The sequence below is a fragment of the Nerophis ophidion genome, linkage group LG08 (assembly GCF_033978795.1).
Source record: "Nerophis ophidion isolate RoL-2023_Sa linkage group LG08, RoL_Noph_v1.0, whole genome shotgun sequence".
NCBI classification, from domain to species: domain Eukaryota; kingdom Metazoa; phylum Chordata; class Actinopteri; order Syngnathiformes; family Syngnathidae; genus Nerophis; species Nerophis ophidion.
This window is the reverse complement of record NC_084618.1, coordinates 28,614,262-28,632,801: the sequence shown is the minus strand read 5'-3', so window position 1 is coordinate 28,632,801 and position 18,540 is coordinate 28,614,262. Positions and strand designations below refer to the sequence as shown.

At 40.3% G+C, this 18,540-nt stretch overlaps 2 protein-coding genes across 2 annotated transcripts in view; both read right to left on the bottom strand.

The window, feature by feature from the left end:
- Positions 1 to 733: 733 nt before the first annotated feature.
- Positions 734 to 2,037, bottom strand: LOC133557605 (histone H2B-like). The gene has a single exon (XM_061908189.1). It carries the CDS (start codon positions 2,011 to 2,013, stop codon positions 1,639 to 1,641), a length of 375 nt encoding a protein of 124 aa, XP_061764173.1. The 5' UTR covers positions 2,014 to 2,037; the 3' UTR covers positions 734 to 1,638.
- Positions 2,038 to 9,942: 7,905 nt separating this feature from the next.
- LOC133557154 (aquaporin-3-like) overlaps positions 9,943 to 18,540 on the bottom strand; it is a 42,762-nt gene continuing 34,164 nt past the window's right edge. The window contains exons 5-6 of the mRNA XM_061907399.1: positions 10,416 to 10,614; positions 9,943 to 10,153 (exon numbers count right to left, since the gene is read on the bottom strand). Coding sequence (XP_061763383.1) covers positions 9,943 to 10,153; positions 10,416 to 10,614 — 410 coding nt within the window. The remainder of the gene's footprint in view (positions 10,154 to 10,415; positions 10,615 to 18,540) is intronic.

Sequence of the window (18,540 nt, the reverse complement as noted above, 5' to 3'; positions counted from 1 at the left end):
CTGCCTTAGCATCGCCGGTAAAATGTGCAGACCAAACGATCGAGACTTTCGCATCTTGTGACACTGGAGCAACCTAAATCCGTCGATTGGTAAGTTTTTGTTTGGCATTAAATGTGGGTGGAGGGAAAGGCTGGATGCAAATATAGCTACAAATGTACATTCAGCTAGCCTAAATAGCATGTTAGCATCGATTAGCATGCCGTGCTAATCGACGCACACTCCACGTAAGTCAACTTGAATCCGTCCCTGTTAGTGTTGTTACACCCTCCGACAACACACCGACGAAGCATGATGTCTCCAAGGTACGAAAAAATAACAGCTGATTTGACTTCGTGTTTGAGAAAACGGTGGATTGACTACCAATGTGACGTCATGTCATCGCTCCGACTGCGAATAATAGAAAGCTGTTTAATTCGCCAAAATTCACCCATTTAGAGTTCTGAAATCTGTTAAAAAAACACATGGTCTTTTTTCTGCAACATCAAGGTATATATTAACGCTTAGATAGGTGGCGACTTGTCCAGGGTGTACCCTGCCTTCCGCCCGATTGTAGCTGAGATAGGCGCCAGCGCCCCCCACGACCCCGAAAGGGAATAAGCGGTAGGAAATGGATGGATGGATAGGTCTGGTGATAATGTTCCCCTTTAAAAAATGTTTGGAAATGGAAAACAATTGGGGCGAATATTTTTTGTTGTTGTAATCTGGTTTTTGTAGGACAAACACGACACAAACCTTTCAAATTGTTAGAAAGCCCAGTGTTTAATATGTAGAGGTTACAATCATACTTAAATATCAAAGCCACACAATTATGTTATATATGATCAAAGTAGCTATAGTTAGTGACAAAAATAATAAAAGAAAACTATAATTTTTCGTTAAGCTTCTGCTCTTTCAGTATATTTTTATACTCGGCCCCTTTTTTTATTTTTATTTTTTTTCCCTTGGCCTCAGTCTGCACCCCCACTCCAGGGCCTCGGCTAAGACCGATTTTATTTATTTTTTGATGTATTTTATTTTAATCTTCTATTTTTTTTCAATTTTCTGCTGATTGGGTTTAAAACATGTTTAAAACATGTCATCAAAATTCCAAAATGAATCTTAATAAGGAAAAATTACTAATGATGTTCCATAAATTCCTATTTATATTTTTTCAAAAAGATTCACGTTAGCTATTTTTTCTTATATTTTTCGGTTGAATTTTGAATTTGAAAGAGTCGAAATTGAAGATAAACAGTTTCAAAATTGCATTTTCACTTTTTTCGTTTTTTCTCCTCATTTAAACCGTTCAATTAAGTGTTTTTTTCATTATTTATTCTTTACAAAAAACCTTCCGTAAAAGGAAAAAAAATGTACAACGGAAAGACAAACAGAAATACCCACGTTTTTATATATATTAATTTCTTTACGAAAGGTAAATTGAGCAACTTGGTTATTTCTGGCAATTTATTTAAGTGTGTATCAAACTGGTAACCCTTCGCATTAATCAGTACCTAAGAAGTAGCTCTGTTTTAGAAATGTTGGTGACCCCTGATCTAAATAACAGGTGGTGTCTTTAATCAATAACAAAGGCAACTTGCTCGAAAGGTTGTGGTGTGGGGCTCTTAAAAGAACCTTTTGTTTGTCGAGGGCGAGAGATCTTTACTTGGAACTGGTATACTTGGTGACGGCCTTAGTGCCCTCAGAGACGGCGTGCTTGGCCAGCTCGCCCGGTAGAAGGAGGCGCACGGCGGTCTGGATCTCCCTGGACGTGATGGTGGAGCGCTTGTTGTACTGAGCCAGGCGGGCGGACTCAGAGGCGATGCGCTCGAAGATGTCGTTGACGAAGGAGTTCATGATGCTCATAGCCTTGGAGGAGATGCCGGTGTCGGGGTGCACTTGCTTCAACACCTTGTAGACGTAGATGGCGTAGCTCTCCTTCCTTCCCTTTCTGCGTTTGCCTTTACCCTTGCCGGGTGCCTTGGTGACGGCTTTTTTGGAGCCCTTCTTGGGCGCGGACTTGGCTGGCTCGGGCATGCTGGTGGATATATATTTTTAACTGTAAGTGATATGCAGACTGGGCGCTAGTGATCTTATAGACGCGTTCAACTGTGATGCAAATAGTCCTGTGTGAACGCTTACTTTTGATTGGCTAAAAAAAGTCATGTAAATATCACTGTGCCAGAGCGACGCTCTGATTGGCTGAGCACATCATGCGATACTCCCATTGCGGTAAAGTGACGCCCATACGCTTCAGTGAATTAAATAATGCAACCCATTCCTTTGTTACAACCCCGACGATATTCGACAAACCTTTGTAAAAAAATATTGGTTCTAAAGTATATTTTAGCTTCTGGCTTTTCGTCCGGTGCCAAAAGGGGTGATTCAGTGTAGTAATAAGAGACAAGTCGATTATTTTTGCCTTTTTTAGAACGCAACACGGAAGGAGGTGGAGGGGGGGAGGTGGAAGGAGGGGGGTGTTTGTGACGTCATAAAGCTAAACAAATTGTATTCATGTGACATCCGTGGGGCATGGTAGTCTAAAATAGAACACAGTGGTAACTATGCTTTGCTTTGTGACAAGAATGAGCCATTTTACATTTTTCACTTGCCTGCTCTGAAAAGCGGAAGTCGGACAATGTATTAGCAATGTGAGCTAGCATCTGTTAACGTTGCCTCTAAAAAAAAAAAAAAACACTAAACAAAAACGCCCAAGGCTGTCAATGTGTACTATGGCTATGAGTTGTTGTTGTTTTTTTCCTTGGCCTCAGTCTGGACCCTCTCTCCAGGGCCCAGGCTTAGATCGATTTTTTAAATTATATTATATTTTATTTTATTATAATCTTCAATTTTTTTCTCCCTTACCCCCCCCTTGTTTACCTGTATCTCACCTTTTTTGCAAGGGGCGCTGGATGCCCGTAGACCCGTCAGCGATCCTGTTCTGTCTCCCTGTAATGTTTGTCTGATCTTGAATGGGATTGTGCTGAAAATTTTAATTTTCCTGAAGGGATAAATAAAGTACTATCTAATCTAATCTAATGCACACATGAGCAAACACAACGCATATTCCCAGCAATGCAACCTAGTATCCGACGCTGCCACCGCCATAACAAATTTTAAGCTTCAACAAATTAGCATATATGAACGACATGTTGTGTTCCTTTAAGTCTGCCGTGAAGCAGCGACACAGCTGCCGTAATTGTCGGCGTTGTCACGCCAAATTTCTTCCCCCCGCCAAAAACCTTCCGTCCGAAAGACATTTGGCGTGACAGCCCCTCTAATTGCTGAGAGACCCCAATAAGGGTGGAAGGACCTTAAAGCAGCCCGCACAGCTGCCTGTTTTAAAAGCATTATAATTGGCTGATTGTCAATGGTGAAAAATAAAGGTGAGGAAAAAATATTAGCATTCCAGCATGCTAACCTTTCAAGCTATTTTTGCTTTGCTAATTTTGCAGCTGTAACCATTAAGAGTCATATAACTTGCTTAGAGCAGCCCACACAGCTGCCTGTTTTAAAAGCATTATAATTGGCTGATTGTCATTGGTGAAAAATAACGGTGAGGAAAAAATATTAGCATTCCAGCAAGCTAACCTTTCAAGCTATTTTGCTTCGCTAATTTTGCAGCTGTAACCTTTAAAGGCCGACTGAAACCCACTACTAACCACCAACACAGTCTGATAGTTTATATATCAATAATGAAATATTAACATTGCAACACATGCCAATACAGCCTTTTTAGTTTACTAAATTCATCTTGAAAACGTTGTGTAATGATGACGTGTACGCAAGACGTCACGGGTTTTTAGGAAGTATGAGCGCTGCACACACACACAGCTAAAAGTCGTCTGCTTTAACGGCATAATTACATAGTATTTTGGAAATCTGTGTTGCTGAATCTTTTGCAATTTGTTCAATTAATATTGGAGAAGTCAAAGTAGAAAGATGGAGTTGGGAAGCTTTAGCCTTTAGCCACACAAACACACGGTGATTCCTTGTTTAAAATTCCCGAAGGTGAAACTTTACTATGGATCAGAGCGCGGTCAAGCCAACATTAATCACGACCGAATGTCAACCAGCAGGTTTCGGTGAGACAATTGTGGTTAAAAAGTCGCTTCTTACCGGAGAAAAGCTGAGCTTGTGCCGTCCATAGCTGCCGTCGACTCCCCTGAGACATTGGCGTCAAGACACCCGTGGAGACAGACCTCCAACTATCAGGTAATATTAAACTCACTAAAACACTAGCAACACAATAGAAAGATAAGGGATTTCCCAGAATTATCCTAGTAAATGTGTTTAAAAACATCGGTATCCATCCCAATGCAATCGCGTTTTTTTTTTTTTCTAGTTCGTCGCTATCAATATAGTCAAACACAAATCTTTCATCCTCGCTCAAATTAATGGGGAAATTGTGGTTCTCTCGGTCCGAATAGCACTTTTTGTTGGAGACTCCCATTAAAATCAATGTGAATATGTGAGGAACCCCCACACTTGTAACGTCATCGTCTGTGACTTCCGGTAGAGGCAGGGCTTTTCTCTTAGCACCGAAAGTTGCGAACTTTATGGTGGATGTTCTCTACTAAATCCTTTCAGCAAAAATATGACAATATCGCGAAATTATCAAGTATGACACATAAAATGGACCTGCTATCCCAGTTTCAATAAGAAAATCTCATTTCAGTAGGCCTTTAAGAGTCATAAAACTTGGTATTATCACGCCCTCATGGGGGTCCTTCAGGCATTAGAGGGGCTGTCACGCCACGTTTTTGTAAGGGGGAAGAAATTTGGTGTAACAGTGTATTTAATAAAACGCCATGCTGAAAACACCACCAGTAGTGAACACTTTTGACTAAGAGTGATTAAGTCCGTCCGCTTTAAACCTTTATATGTTGACAAATTGCAGAACAGATGAAAAGAGTGGAGTAGATTAAGCGGCCAAAAGAGGCACAAACGACATCAAACGCCCCCTCGAGTCATCACACCAGAAATGACTTGGATGGCTCTGCCAAAGTACACCATCTGCCAACAGCAACACACTCGTAAAAAGGACATTTTCTTCCCCCCGAATTGCGGTAAGAACACAGCTCTTAAAGAGGAAAATATACAACCTGACAACATTTTTACTGGCGGTGTGTTGCAAGGCACCGATCGGCCGTTTGATGGCGCTGCGCCGCAAAGGCTAAAAAAAAGCAGGGAGTCAAGGCCGGGTTGCAGATGAACTTTCATCTCCATGTGTTGCATTTTAACTTATTAACTTGCACTTTAAAAAAAAAAAAGATAAAAGTATTCCTAATGTTTAAAAAGTCAGTGATTTCTTTGTATAATTGCACAAGATCTTATTTCCGCGCCTGTCAAAACATTCACACAAGACCGACTCCGCGCTTGCATTTATTTAGCAACTATGCAATTTCAAGGCAGCAGAGCTTGTCCTATTCAAAATTGATTTTTCATTTTGGCCCCCCCCCCCTGAAAAGATGGTATTCGTTCCCAATCAAAACGCCGCCTTTCTCCTCGGCGAGTCACCGTGAACGATACAGTTTTGTAGCAAAGTAGTGTTGATTGACACCAGATACGTTTGCAAAGGTCACACCAGAGAGGAAGTCCAAATGCCAGACATCAGTCTGTGAAGTTTAAACCTTTGTAAGACCTGACAGACTGATCTTCTTCCCGCAGACGCCAAAAATGTCATTTCTGATAGTTGGATGCTCTGATAGGGCCTTGTGTTATTTCAGCAAGCGGTATTTGGAGCAAACAATCGGGACCTTTCGCCGCCCTCTGCGCTCTTTCAAATAAAGATCAAGTGTTGAGTTGCGACGACCACCCGCGGCTCTCCGAAGCGAAATGGCGGCGCGGGAACATTTTGGAGAGGATTTTCCAAGGTGGCAAATGTCACTATTTGCATGCTACTGAGCACCGTGCGGTCACAAAGATGTCCCGTGAGCTGTCATTGGCTTGGTTTTTACTTCGCTCGCCTGCGGCGGAAAGGAACGTGCATGTGTCAGTTGTCATGTTGGAAGGAACAAATCATGTACAACCTTTTAGGTAACACGTCAAGCCTGCGCGCAACCTCTTCAATAATTCATGTTTTGCTAAATATTTCATCCTTATTCAGCCCCTCTCAGAAAACTTAGGGAACAATTTGATCTTACTTTTTGAAACAGTCCGGCGCGTAGAACAAAACGTAAGAAAAGTGAACAATTCAGCCATTAGAGAAAGAAGTGTAGGTAGGAACAAATACTAGATCGCAAAAAGCCGCCGCCTGACCAGGGCTCAGAAAATCTGTAGAGACTCTTCCCACCCCCACCAAGGACTCTAGAAAGAGGTTCCGCAGCCTCCGTAGCAGAACCCCTGGGGGTTTTTAAAGGTATGCCAATGGGTAAGTGAGATCTTTTAAAAATGTACTAAAAATAGCAACAATTCAAAAATCCTTTATAAATATCTTTATTGAATACTACTTCTCCAAAACATGAATTTAAGTTCATAAACTGTGGAAAAAAAAATTACAACAAAGCAATATTCAGTGTTGAGAGCTAGATTTTTTGTGGACATGTTCCGTAAATATTGATGTTAAAGATTTCTTTTTCTGTAAAGGAATATTTAGAATTAAGTTCATGAATCCAGATGGATCTCTATTACAATCCCCAAAGAGGGCATTTTAAGTGGATGATTACTTTTATGTGTGGAAATCTTTATTTATAATTGAATCACTTGTTTATTTTTCAAGACGTTTTTAGTTATTTATATATCTTTTTTTCCAAATAGTTAAAGAAAGACCACTATAAATGAGCAATATTTTGCATTGTTATACAATTTAATAAATCAGAAACTGATGACATAGGGCTGCATTTTACTTCTTTATCTCCCCTTTTTCAACCAAAAATGCTTTGCTCTGATTAGGGGGTACTTGGATTAAAACATTGTTCACAGGGAGTACATCACTGAAAAAACGTTGAGAACCACTGCCGTAGCCCAAACAACAAAACACAATTTCAGTGTTTTCCCCTGTGTTTAATGAAAACTAATAAAAAACAAAAATATTTGGGCGTTAATGAGGAGTAATCCATAAAATAGTCGCATCGTTTTCTAAGCCACAGGGTTCAAAGCACAGGAAAAGAGTAGCGGATGGTAGTCCGGGATTTACAGTAGAATGCATAAAAAAACATACAAACCCCGTCTCCATATGAGTTGGGAAATTGTGTTAGATGTAAATATAAACGGAATACTACGATTTGCAAATCATTTTCAACCCATATTCAGTTGAATGCATTTCAAAGACAAGATATTTGATGTTCAAACTCTAACTGTATTTTTTTTTGCAAAAAATAATTAACTTAGAATTTCATGGCTGCAACACATGCCAAAGTAGTTGGGAAAGGGCATGTTCACCACTGTGTTACATCACCTTTTCTTTTAACAACACTCAATAAACGTTTGGGAACTGAGGAAACTAATTGTTGAAGCTTTGAAAGTGGAATTCTTTCCCATTCTTGTTTTATGTAGCGCTTCAGTCGTTCAACAGTCCGAGGTCTCCGCTGTTGTATTTTACGCTTCATAATGCGCCACACATTTTCGATGGGAGACAGGTCTGGACTGCAGGCGGGCCAGGAAAGTACCCGCACTCTTTTTTTACAAAGCCACGCTGTTGTAACACTTGTCTTGCTGAAAAAAGCAGGGGCGTCCATGATAACGTTGCTTGGATGACAACATATGTTGGTGCAAAACCTGTATGGACCTTTCAGCATTAATGGTGCCTTCACAGATGTGTAAATTACCCATGCCTTGGGCACTAATACATCCTCATACCATCACAGATGCTGGTTTTTGAACTTCGCGCCGATAACAATCCGGATGGTTATTTTCCTCTTTGTTCCGGAGGACACCACGCCCTCTGTTTCCAAATATAATTTGAAATGTGGACTCGTCAGACCACACAACACCTTTCCACTTTGCATCACTCCATCTTATGTGAACTCGGGCCCAGCCAAACCGGCGGCGTTTCAGGATATTTTTGATAAATGGGTTTTGCTTTGCATAGTAGAGTTTTGACTTGCACTTACAGATGTAGCGACCAACTGTAGATTAGATTAGATTAGATTAGATTACATTAGATAGTACTTTATTTATTCCGTCAGGAGAGTTCCTTCAGGAAAATTACAATTTTCAGCACAATCCCATTCAAGATCAGACAAACATTACAGGGAGACAGAACAGGATCGCTGACGGGTCTGCCGGCTTCCAGCGCCCCTTACAAAAAAGATGACATACAGGTAAGCGGTCTTAGCCTGGGCCCTGGAGTGGGGTGCAGACTGAGGCCAAGGGAACAAAACAACAACAACAACTCATAGCCATAGTACACATCCCTCTTACATGTGTGTAAGAGGGAGACATCAAACATCAAAGAACACAGAGGACATTAAAGACATTAAAGCAGCAGATACAACCAGACACTTCTACATACAGCTATGAATACAAAGTAAAAGAAACATATACACTGTGGTGGCCTCTGCGGTGTTCCACGCCATCGTCCGCTGGGGTGGAGGGAGCATGGCCAGAGACAGAAGCAGACCCAACAAAGCAACCAAGACAGCCGACTCCACTCTCGGCCAGTGTCCAGTCCGCATGGATGAGCGAGGATACGTCCAAGGTGACTGAGGTGTCCGACACCTGCTCACCCAGTCAAGACACCGCGAAGCATCTCTGTCCCAGCGCTCAGTGCTAGCTCCGCAGCCCTGTCCCCCTCATCCGCATCTCCTCCAGTCCCTCCAAACAGACTCTGGTGTGGCAGACACCCAGCAGCTGGTCTCCATGGCCAAAAGGCTCCCGGGAGGCAGATCCAGAAGTCCACAAAAAAAGCACCACAGAGGTCACGAAAGTGCCACCCCTTGTCACACAGTCCCAAAGGGTCCTGGACCAAAATGCAAAAAAATATAATAACACATGAAAACAAGAGGGAAACACAAAAGGATGACACAAGAGCACAGAGCTCCTGCCTACAGCAGCCACTACAGCAGCGCCATCTTGGAAAAAAAAACAAAAAACTGTAGTTACTGACAGTGGTTTTCTGAAGTGTTCCTGAGCCCATGTGGTAATATCCTTTACACACTGATGTCGGTTTTTGATGCAGTACCGCCTGAGGGATCAAAGGTCTGTAATATCATCGCTTGCCTGCAGTGATTTCTCCAGATTCTCTAAACCTTTTGATGATTTTACAGACCGTAGATGGTAAAAATCCCTAAATGCCTTGCAATAGCTCGTTGAGAATTGTTGTTTTTAAACTGTTCCACAATTTGCTTACAAATTGATGAACCTCGCCCCATTCTTGTTTGTGAATTACTTAGCATTTCATGTAAGCTGCATTTATACCCAATCATGGCACCCACCTGTTCCCAATTACCCTGCACACCTGTGGGATGTTCCAAATAAGTGTTTGATGAGCATTCCTCAACTTTATCCGTATTTATTGCCACCTTTCCCAACTTCTATGTCAAGTGTTGGTGGCATCAAATTCTAAAGGTAATGATTATTTGCAAAAAAAAAAAGTTTATCAGTTTGAACATCAAATATGTTGTCTTTGTAGCATATTCAACTGAATATGGGTTGAAAATTATTTGCAAATCATTGTATTCCGTTTATATTTACATCTAACACAATTCCCCAACTCATATGGAAACAGGGTTTGTATTTGTGCTTATCTCACATAAGGATTGTGAATGACAGGGAAAAAAAACAAGTGCAGCTCCCGGTTTTTGTTCCATGTTGTGGTAAAGTAGCGTCTGCCGTAGAAAAGAGAATTGATATTTTTGTGTGAAATAAGTAGTCCGCCAACCTGAGCTTTTCATATATTTATTCTTCTCCCCCCCGCCAGCTCATAGATTGTCTGAAGAAAACATGACATTTTTCTCAGAAAATGTTCTTATCAGCGTGTTTGGTTGACGGCTTGAAGGCAGTTCAGGTCGGCCAGCATGAACGTCAAGCTGCGTCTTTATTGGCTGCAAGGTCGGAAAGTTTGAGTCTGCTCCCTTCATCCCTCTGCTTCTTCTTCATCTTGTGTGATGATTCTTTGCTAAGGTGGTATCCGACCATGAGTTGGTACACCATCACCGCCACCGCGGCGCCCACTGAGGGACCACTGATAGGAATGAGGAACCAATAGTTGTTCACGTTTTCTTTAAAGATAGCACTTGATAGTGATAGGGGCGGCATAGCTCGGTTGGTAGAGCGGCCGTGTCAGCAATTTGAGGGTTGCAGGTTCGATTCCCGCTTCTGCCATCCTAGTCACTGCCGTTGTGTCCTTGGGCAATACACTTTACCCACCTGCTCCCAGTGCCAGCCACACTGGTTTAAATGTAACTTAGATATTGGGTTTCACTATGTAAAGCGCTTTGTGTCACTTGAGAAAAGCGCTATATAAATATAATTCACTTCACTAGTGTCGAACTCACGTGAAAACCTTGAGGCCCCAGCCGGCGATCGCCCTGAAGATGCGAGGCCCCAGGTCCCGAGCCGGGTTGATGGCGTAGCCCGAGTTGAACCCCATAGACAGGCCGATGACCATCACCAAGAAGCCCATGGGGAACGCCTCGAGCCCTTCTTGGACGGAATTGTTGTGCGGGTCAATGATGGCGAGGACGTTCCGATAACCTGTGATGTGGAACATCAACGTTCTTCACTTACTATGTTTCCATGTATTACATTAGTCTGATTTCTCAAATAGTTATATTTTTTTGGAGGCACCGCCTGTGTCTGCCTCACTTTTCATCTGCTGCATTGTTTTGATCAGGAAACATGGAATATCCGCGATTTAGACCATGAAAATTATCAAAATATACACCAAAATCCCAAAGAAAGCATAAACCAAAAGAGAAATATTGAAACTTATTTTATTTTATTACTTCATTTTGGAACATCTCATGGTTAAGCCACCTGGTGGCAGGTGAGGCACTGCTCAGTGGCCTAGTGGGCCTACTCAGTAGCCTAGTGGTTAGAGTGTCCGCCCTGAGATCGGTAGGTTGTGAGTTCAAATACCGGCCGAGTCATACCAAAGACTGTAAAAATGGGATCCATTACCTCCCTGCTTGGCACTCAGCATTAAGGGTTGGAATTGACGGTTAACTCACCATAAATGATTCCAAGGCGCGGCACCACTGCTGCCAACTTCCCTCACCCCCCTCCCAGGGGGTGATCAAAGGTGATGGGTCAAATGCAGAGAATCATTTCGCCACATCTAGTATGTGTGTGACAATCATTGGTACTTTAACTTTTAACTTTAACCTCACTGCATGCAGAGCTGGGCAAATATTTTGACTCAAGGGCCACATTTGGGAGGTGGGTGGAGTTGTATTGTATTGTAGCGTCCCGGAAGAGTTAGAGGGTATTTGTTACGGTGCGGATGTTCTCCCAAAATGTGTTTGTCATTCGTGTTTGGTGTGGGTTCACAGTGTGGCGCATATTTTTAACAGTGTTAAAGTTGTTTATACGGCCTCCCTCAGTGTGACCTGTATAGCTGTTGACCAAGTATGCCTTGCATTCTCACATGTGTGTGCAGAAGCCGCATAAATTATCTGACTGTGTTGGCACACTGTTTGAATGTATAAAAAGCGGACGTGATGACAGGTTGTAGAGGACTCTAAAGGAAGTGCCTTTAAGGCCATTCCCAATATTGTTGTCCGGGTGGAAATCAGAAGAAATTCGGGAGAATTGTTGTCTGGGGAGATTTTCGGGAGGGGCACTGAAATTCGGGAGTCTCCCGGGAAAATTGTGAGGGTTGTCAACTATATTATAAATACACATTTAGCTGTAAAAATCTACTTTATAGTACTGTATTTGGGTCCTTTGTTTTTTCAGGAACACTAATACCAAAGTGACAATGTCTGATAAAATTCTAAAAAAATTATTACAGACCACCTCAAAAAAACTGAAAGGGACACCCAAAATGTACATATCATCTATGAACGATAAAACACTGAATATTAACAACATATGAACATTGTTACTCTTTTACTTCTTAGACCAGCTCCTCGATAGACGTCTTCTACAATCAAGTACAACACAACAAAAATGTAAGATATTTTATCCCTTTTATGCAGAAATTTTGTTTTAATAATTTGCTTTTGCATCTGTTCCTGACACATGCGTTTCAGGCTGGCTGTTCTGAAAACAACCACACCCATTCTGCTCTGTTCCTCGTCCGAGCTGCTGTGATGTAGCTTATTATAATTACTCGCATTAACACTCAAAAGCAGAGATTTCAACCATTAGAATACTATTAGTTGAAATAACTCTATGGTTCAAGACTTAAAGTCATTTAAAAAACATCACTGCCCATCATACAGTTTTGATGTTAAAGGGGAACATTAGGGTTAAAACCAATAAACATCAGTTCCCAGTGGCTTATTTTATTTTTTGAAGTTTTTTTCAAAATGTTACCCATCATGGAATATCCCGAAAAAAGGCTTTAAAGTGCCTGATTTTCGCTATCTGTAAATCCATCCGTCCATTTTCCCGTGACGTCACATAGTGACGCCAATACAAACAAACATGGCGGATAGAACAGCAAGACATAGCGACATTAGCTCGGATTCAGACTCGGATTTCAGCGACTTAAGCGATTCAACAGATTACGCATGTATTGAAACGGATGGTTGGAGTGTGGAGGCAGATAGCGAAAACGAAATTGAAGAAGAAACTGAAGCTATTGAGGCTATTCGGCGATTGCCTTCTAACCAACGATTGCATCTTTTGACCACTGGAGCAACTTAAATCCGTCGATTGGTAAGGGTTTGTTTGGCATTAAATGTGGGTGGAGGGAAAAGCTGGATGCTAATATAGCTACAAATGTACATACAACTAGCCTAAATAGCATGTTAGCATCGATTAGCTGGCAGTCATGCCGTGACCAAATATGTCTGATTAGCACATAAGTCAATAACATCAACAAAACTCACCTTTGTGATTTCGTTGACTTTATCATTGCAAATGCATCTGCTTTGAGTGTCGCAGGATATCCACACTTCTCTGTGCCATCTGTCGTAGCATCACTACCGTCGGGAAAATGTGTAGAACAAACGAGGGACTTTCGCATCTTTTGACCACTGGTGTACTTGAATCCGTCAATTGGTATGTGTTTGTTTGGCATTAAATGTGGGTGTAGGGAAAGGCTGGATGCAAATATAGCTACAAATGAGGCATAACGGTGCAATATGTACATACAGCTAGCCTAAATAGCATGTTAGCATCGATTAGCATGCCGTGCTAATCGATGCACACGCCACATAAGTCAACTTGAATCCGTCCCTGATCGTGTTGTTACACCCTCCGACAACACACCGGCGAGGCATGATGTCTCCAAGGTACGGCAAACACTCGAAAAAACGGAAGATAAAAGAGCTGATTTGACTTGGTGTTTTAAATGTGTTTGAGAAAATGGCGGATTGCTTTGTAACGTCACGGGTGAAAGGTCATCGCTCCGACAGCGAACAATTGAAAGACGTTTAAATCGCCAAATTCACCCTTTTAGAGTTCGAAAATCGGTTAAAAAAACATATGGTCTTTTTCCTGCAACATCAAGGTATATATTGGCGCTTACATAGGTCTGGTGATAATGTTCCCCTTTAAATGTGTAAAGAAAGTATGTAGAATGTCGCCGGGCCGTATTTTGCCAAGTTCTGCTCTAATGCGACTATTGGTTATCTGGGGGGGTGCGATCTTATTTTTTCCTCTTAGAGTGGATACATTAATTAGTTTTCAAGTGGACCAGGGTTCGGCAACCCGCGGCTCTCAAGCCGTATGCGGTTCTTCAGCGCCTCCCTAGTGGCTTCCTGGAGCTTTTTCAAAAATGTATGAAAATGGAAAAGATGGTGGAAAAAAAATATATTTTTTGTTTTAATCTTGGGCTTCACGGTGGCAGAGGGGTTAGTGCGTCTGCCTCACAATACGAAGGTCCTGCAGTCCTGGGTTCAAATCCAGGCTCGGGATCTTTCTGTGTGGAGTTTGCATGTTCTCCCCGTGAATGCGTGGGTTCCCTCCGGGTACTCCGGCTTCCTCCCACTTCCAAAGACATGCACCTGGGGATAGGTTGATTGGCAACACTAAATTGGCTCTAGTGTGTGAATGTGAGTGTGAATGTTGGCCCTGCGATGAGGTGGCGACTTGTCCAGGGTGTACCCCGCCTTCCGCCCGATTGTAGCTGAGATAGGCGCCAGCGCCCCCCGCGACCCCAAAAGGGAATAAGCGGTAGAAAATGGATGGATGGATGGGTTTTAATGTTGTTTCTGTAAGACAGAAAAAATGACACAAACCTTCCTAATTTTTAGAAATCACTGATTGTATTGAACATTCTTCACCAACGAGAGGATTTGACGAAAGCCGTTTTGTCCAACTAATTTATGCGGTCCTTGAACGCACCGTATTTTTCTTTTACATGTATAACTTTCTCAGACGCAGCCACAGTAAGACATGTTTTATGATACTCTTTCTTTATCTCATTTTGTCCAACAAATGTTTCATGCTGTGTTTGAAAGTACAAACGTGAGTTTTTTTTATTTTTATTGTTATTGACTTGTGTGGAGTGCTAATCAGGCATATTTGGTCACTGCATGACTGCAAGCTAATCGACCGTATTTAGGCTCGCTGCATGTACATATTGCATCATTATGCCTCATTTGTAGCTATATCCGAGCTCATTTAATATCCTTTACTTATGTCCTAACTCTATTTAATTTATAATTGCATGTATGATGGTTGTTTGTGTGACATGTCATTATAGACCACAGCAAACATTACCTAGCTTGCCAAAGATAGTAATAAATCCATTACAAGATGACGGCCTGCTGTTCCCTTTAACTTAGACCAGGGGCCACCAACGCGGTGCCCGCGGGCACCAGGTAGCCCGTAAGGACCAGATGAGTCGTCTGCTGGCCTGTTCTAAAAATAGCTCAAATAGCAGCACTTACCAGTGAGTTGCCTCTATTTTTTAAATTGTATTTATTTACTAGCAAGATGGTCTCGCTTTGCCCGACATTTTTAATTCTAGGAGAGACAAAACTCAAATAGAATTTGAAAATACAGGAAAATATTTTGAAGACTTGGTCTTTACTTGTTTAAATGAAATCATTCATTTTTTTTACTTTGCTTCTTATAACTTTCAGAAAGACTATTTTAGAGGAAAAATACAACCTTAAAATGATTTTAGGATTTTTAAACGCGTATACCTTTTTACCTTTTAAATTCCTTCTTCTTCTTTACTGACAATTTAAATCAATGTTCAATCAATTTTTTTTTTTTAATGGAAATAATAATAAATAAATTTTAATTAAATTCTTCATTTTAGCTTTTGTTTTTTCGACGAAGAATATTTGTGAAATATTTCTTCAAACTTATTATGATTAAAATAAAAATTAAAATTCTGGCCAATCTAGAAAATCTGTAGAATCAAATTTAAATCTTATTTCAAAGTCTCTTGAATTTATTTTAAAATTTTTGTTCCGGAAAATCTAGAAGAAATAATGATTAGTCTTTGTTAGAAATATAGCTTGGTCCAATTCATTATATATTGTAACAAAGTGCAAATTGGATTTTAACTTATTTAAAACATGTCATCAAAATTTTAAAATGAATCTTAATCAGGAAAAATTAATAATGATGTTCCATAAATTATTTTTTTAAATTTTTTCAAAAAGATTCGAATTAGCTAGTTTTTCTCTTCTTTTTTTCGGTTGAATTTTGAATTTTAAAGGGTCGAAATTGAAGATAAACTATGTTTCAAAATTTAATTTTCATTTTTAAATCTTATTTCAAAGTCTTTTGAATTTATTTTATAATTTTTGTTCCAGAAAATCTAGAAGAAATAATGATTAGTCTTTGTTAGAAATATAGTTTGGTCCAATTTGTTATATATTGTAACAGAGTGCAAATTGAATTTTAAACTATTCAAAACATTTCATAAAAATTCTAGAATTAATCTTAATCTGGAAAAATTACTAATGATGTTCCATAAATTATTTTTTTAAAATTTTTTCAAAAAAATTCGAATTAGCTAGTTTTTCTCTTCTTTATTTCGGATGAATTTTGAATTGTAAAGAGTCCAAATTGAAGGTAAACCACGTTTCAAAATTACATTTTCATTTTTTTTTTGTGTTTTCTCCTCTTTTAAACTGTTCAATTAAATGTTTTTTTCATCATTTATTCTCTACAAAAAACCGGAATGACAGACAGAAATACCCTTTTTTTTTTTTTGGGGTATATTTATCTTTTTCTATATATTTTTATTGTGAGAAATCATTAGGATGATCAGTGTTTTCACAAAGATAAATACCATTAATTATTAATAATAACATAAAGTTAAAGGTAAATTGAGCAAATTGGCTATTTCTGGCTATTTATTTAAGTGTGTATCAAACTGGTAGCTCTTCGCATTAATCAGTACCCAAGAAGTAGCTCTTGGTTTCAAAAAGGTTGGCGACCCTTGACTTAGACAAACACGTATATGTCTTTGGCCATTCTGAGCTAGACATTTCCAGGAGTAATCTAACCCTCAGACAAGCCTCCGTTTTAATAATGTTTCCCAATGTTACAAAAATGTGTCGAATAAATATTACATTTCAACATTTCTATCAACAAAGATTTGTGTCAGCCTGTCATTTTGATAGTTAAAAGTTAATTCGAAAACAATCACCATGTGTTGCCTTCACCATAAGAATTATGTAAGGCTTTTAATTTTTCGCGGCTCCAGAATAATTTTTTTTGTGTATTTTTGGTCCAATATGGCTCTTTCAACATTTTGGGTTGCCGACCCCTGACCTATGACCTCACACTAGCAATCTGCGTATCCTTACAACTTGTTTTAAGTGATGTCCGCTATAATATTGGCACAGATTACAAATATTATGTTTCTAATGGCTGTGCTGATGTTAAATAGCAGACCGCATCAATAAATGATCTTTGATTACGCTACGATTTGACACTACTACCAATAATGTATCAGGGCGGACGCAGGTCTGAGGCAAGAAAAAGGCCGGCGGCGGAGTTCACGGAAATTATGGAAACAAAACTTTTGAACGTCTCTGAGTTAATCTAAAAGCTATGGTTGATACTGTTCCAGATGAAGGTTGCTTTTGTTCCGGACTATTTTGCCCAGTTGTGTGGAATGCAAAGTTATGGTAAATGGTAATTGGGTTATACTTGTATAGCGCTTTTCTAGCTTCGAGGTACTCAAAGCGCTTTGACACTATTTCCACATTCACACTGTCCGCCAAAAATAACAAAGAATAATAGGCGTGATGGGGAGTAAAAATGCGGACAGAAGAGAAGGGAAACTTACAGGTTGAGCTTGTTTCCCTGGCGGAATGGAAACGTGCACCAATAACAGTAGCTCTGACGGCACCAAATCGACTCAGCAGCACCACCCGTCGGCATAGAGTGTGAATTACGGTTTCCCTGAGTGCCAGTGTGTGGAATGAGCAGGGTGGAATATCACCGTTGAAAGAAAAAAACAGTTTTTATACTTGCGAATTGCTTTTTTAATTAAGGAAAAAAGAAGTACTTGCAAATAGTTTTTTTTTTTACTTGCAGAAAATATCTTTTTTTACTTGCCAATCCTTGAGCAAAGTTGTTTTTAACATGCATCCAAACTGATTATTGTTAATCAGTTGGGAGTGCACAAGTACACCGTCAAGAGGTGTGTTCTCTTTCATCTCATTTGTATTTCGTTCGGGACTTCGACATTTCCTTAGCTCGGGGGTCGGGAACCTTTTTGGCTGAGAGAGCCAAGAAGCCAAATATTTTAAAATGTATTTCTGTAAGAGCCATATAACATTTTTTGTAATAACATTGTTATTCTGAAGCTAACTGTGGAGGGGGGCGTGGCCTGCGGGCCTGCAGCGAAGCGGGGTGTTGCTAGGATCAGCCTCGAAATCAGCGACAGGTGCGTAGATGGCCCATCTGGGCCTTGTTATCTAATCACCTGCCGCTCGGTTATAAGCAGCAGCCAGGAGGAGAGACGGGGTTGGAGCTGGAGCCAAAGCACAAGCGAGGACGAAAGAGAAAAAGACAATTGCTGGAAAGCAACTGAGAGACTTATTGAAAAATAAAACAATATTGTAACCCTGAAACAGGCTCTCATGTTGGTGCTTGGTGGTCTGAAGAATCCCCAGGAAGGCAATCCCCACACTAACTAATAGTAAATAAATAACTTCCTACCATTAACGCAACTTCTTAAACAGATGCGGTAGAAAACGGATGGATGGATTAAAAATGCATGAGAATGTTTTATATTTTGAACATTATTTTTAACACTGTGATTACAAGTGGAATTATTCATTACTTACCGTGTTAAGCAATGTCAGCTCAGATTTATCCGAGAGCCAGACGCAGTCATCAAAAGAGCCACATCTGGCTCTAGAGCCATAGGTTCCCTACCCCTGCCTTAGCTACTTCTGAAATTATTCTGTGTTTCTTTGTTTACCGTCGATGCACTTCCAAATGTGTTCTTTTCATTTATGAAGCAAATAAAAAAGTATACTCTGGTCATGATCTGTGGTCTGGATCATGCTTTTTCTTTTCTTTCTGAGA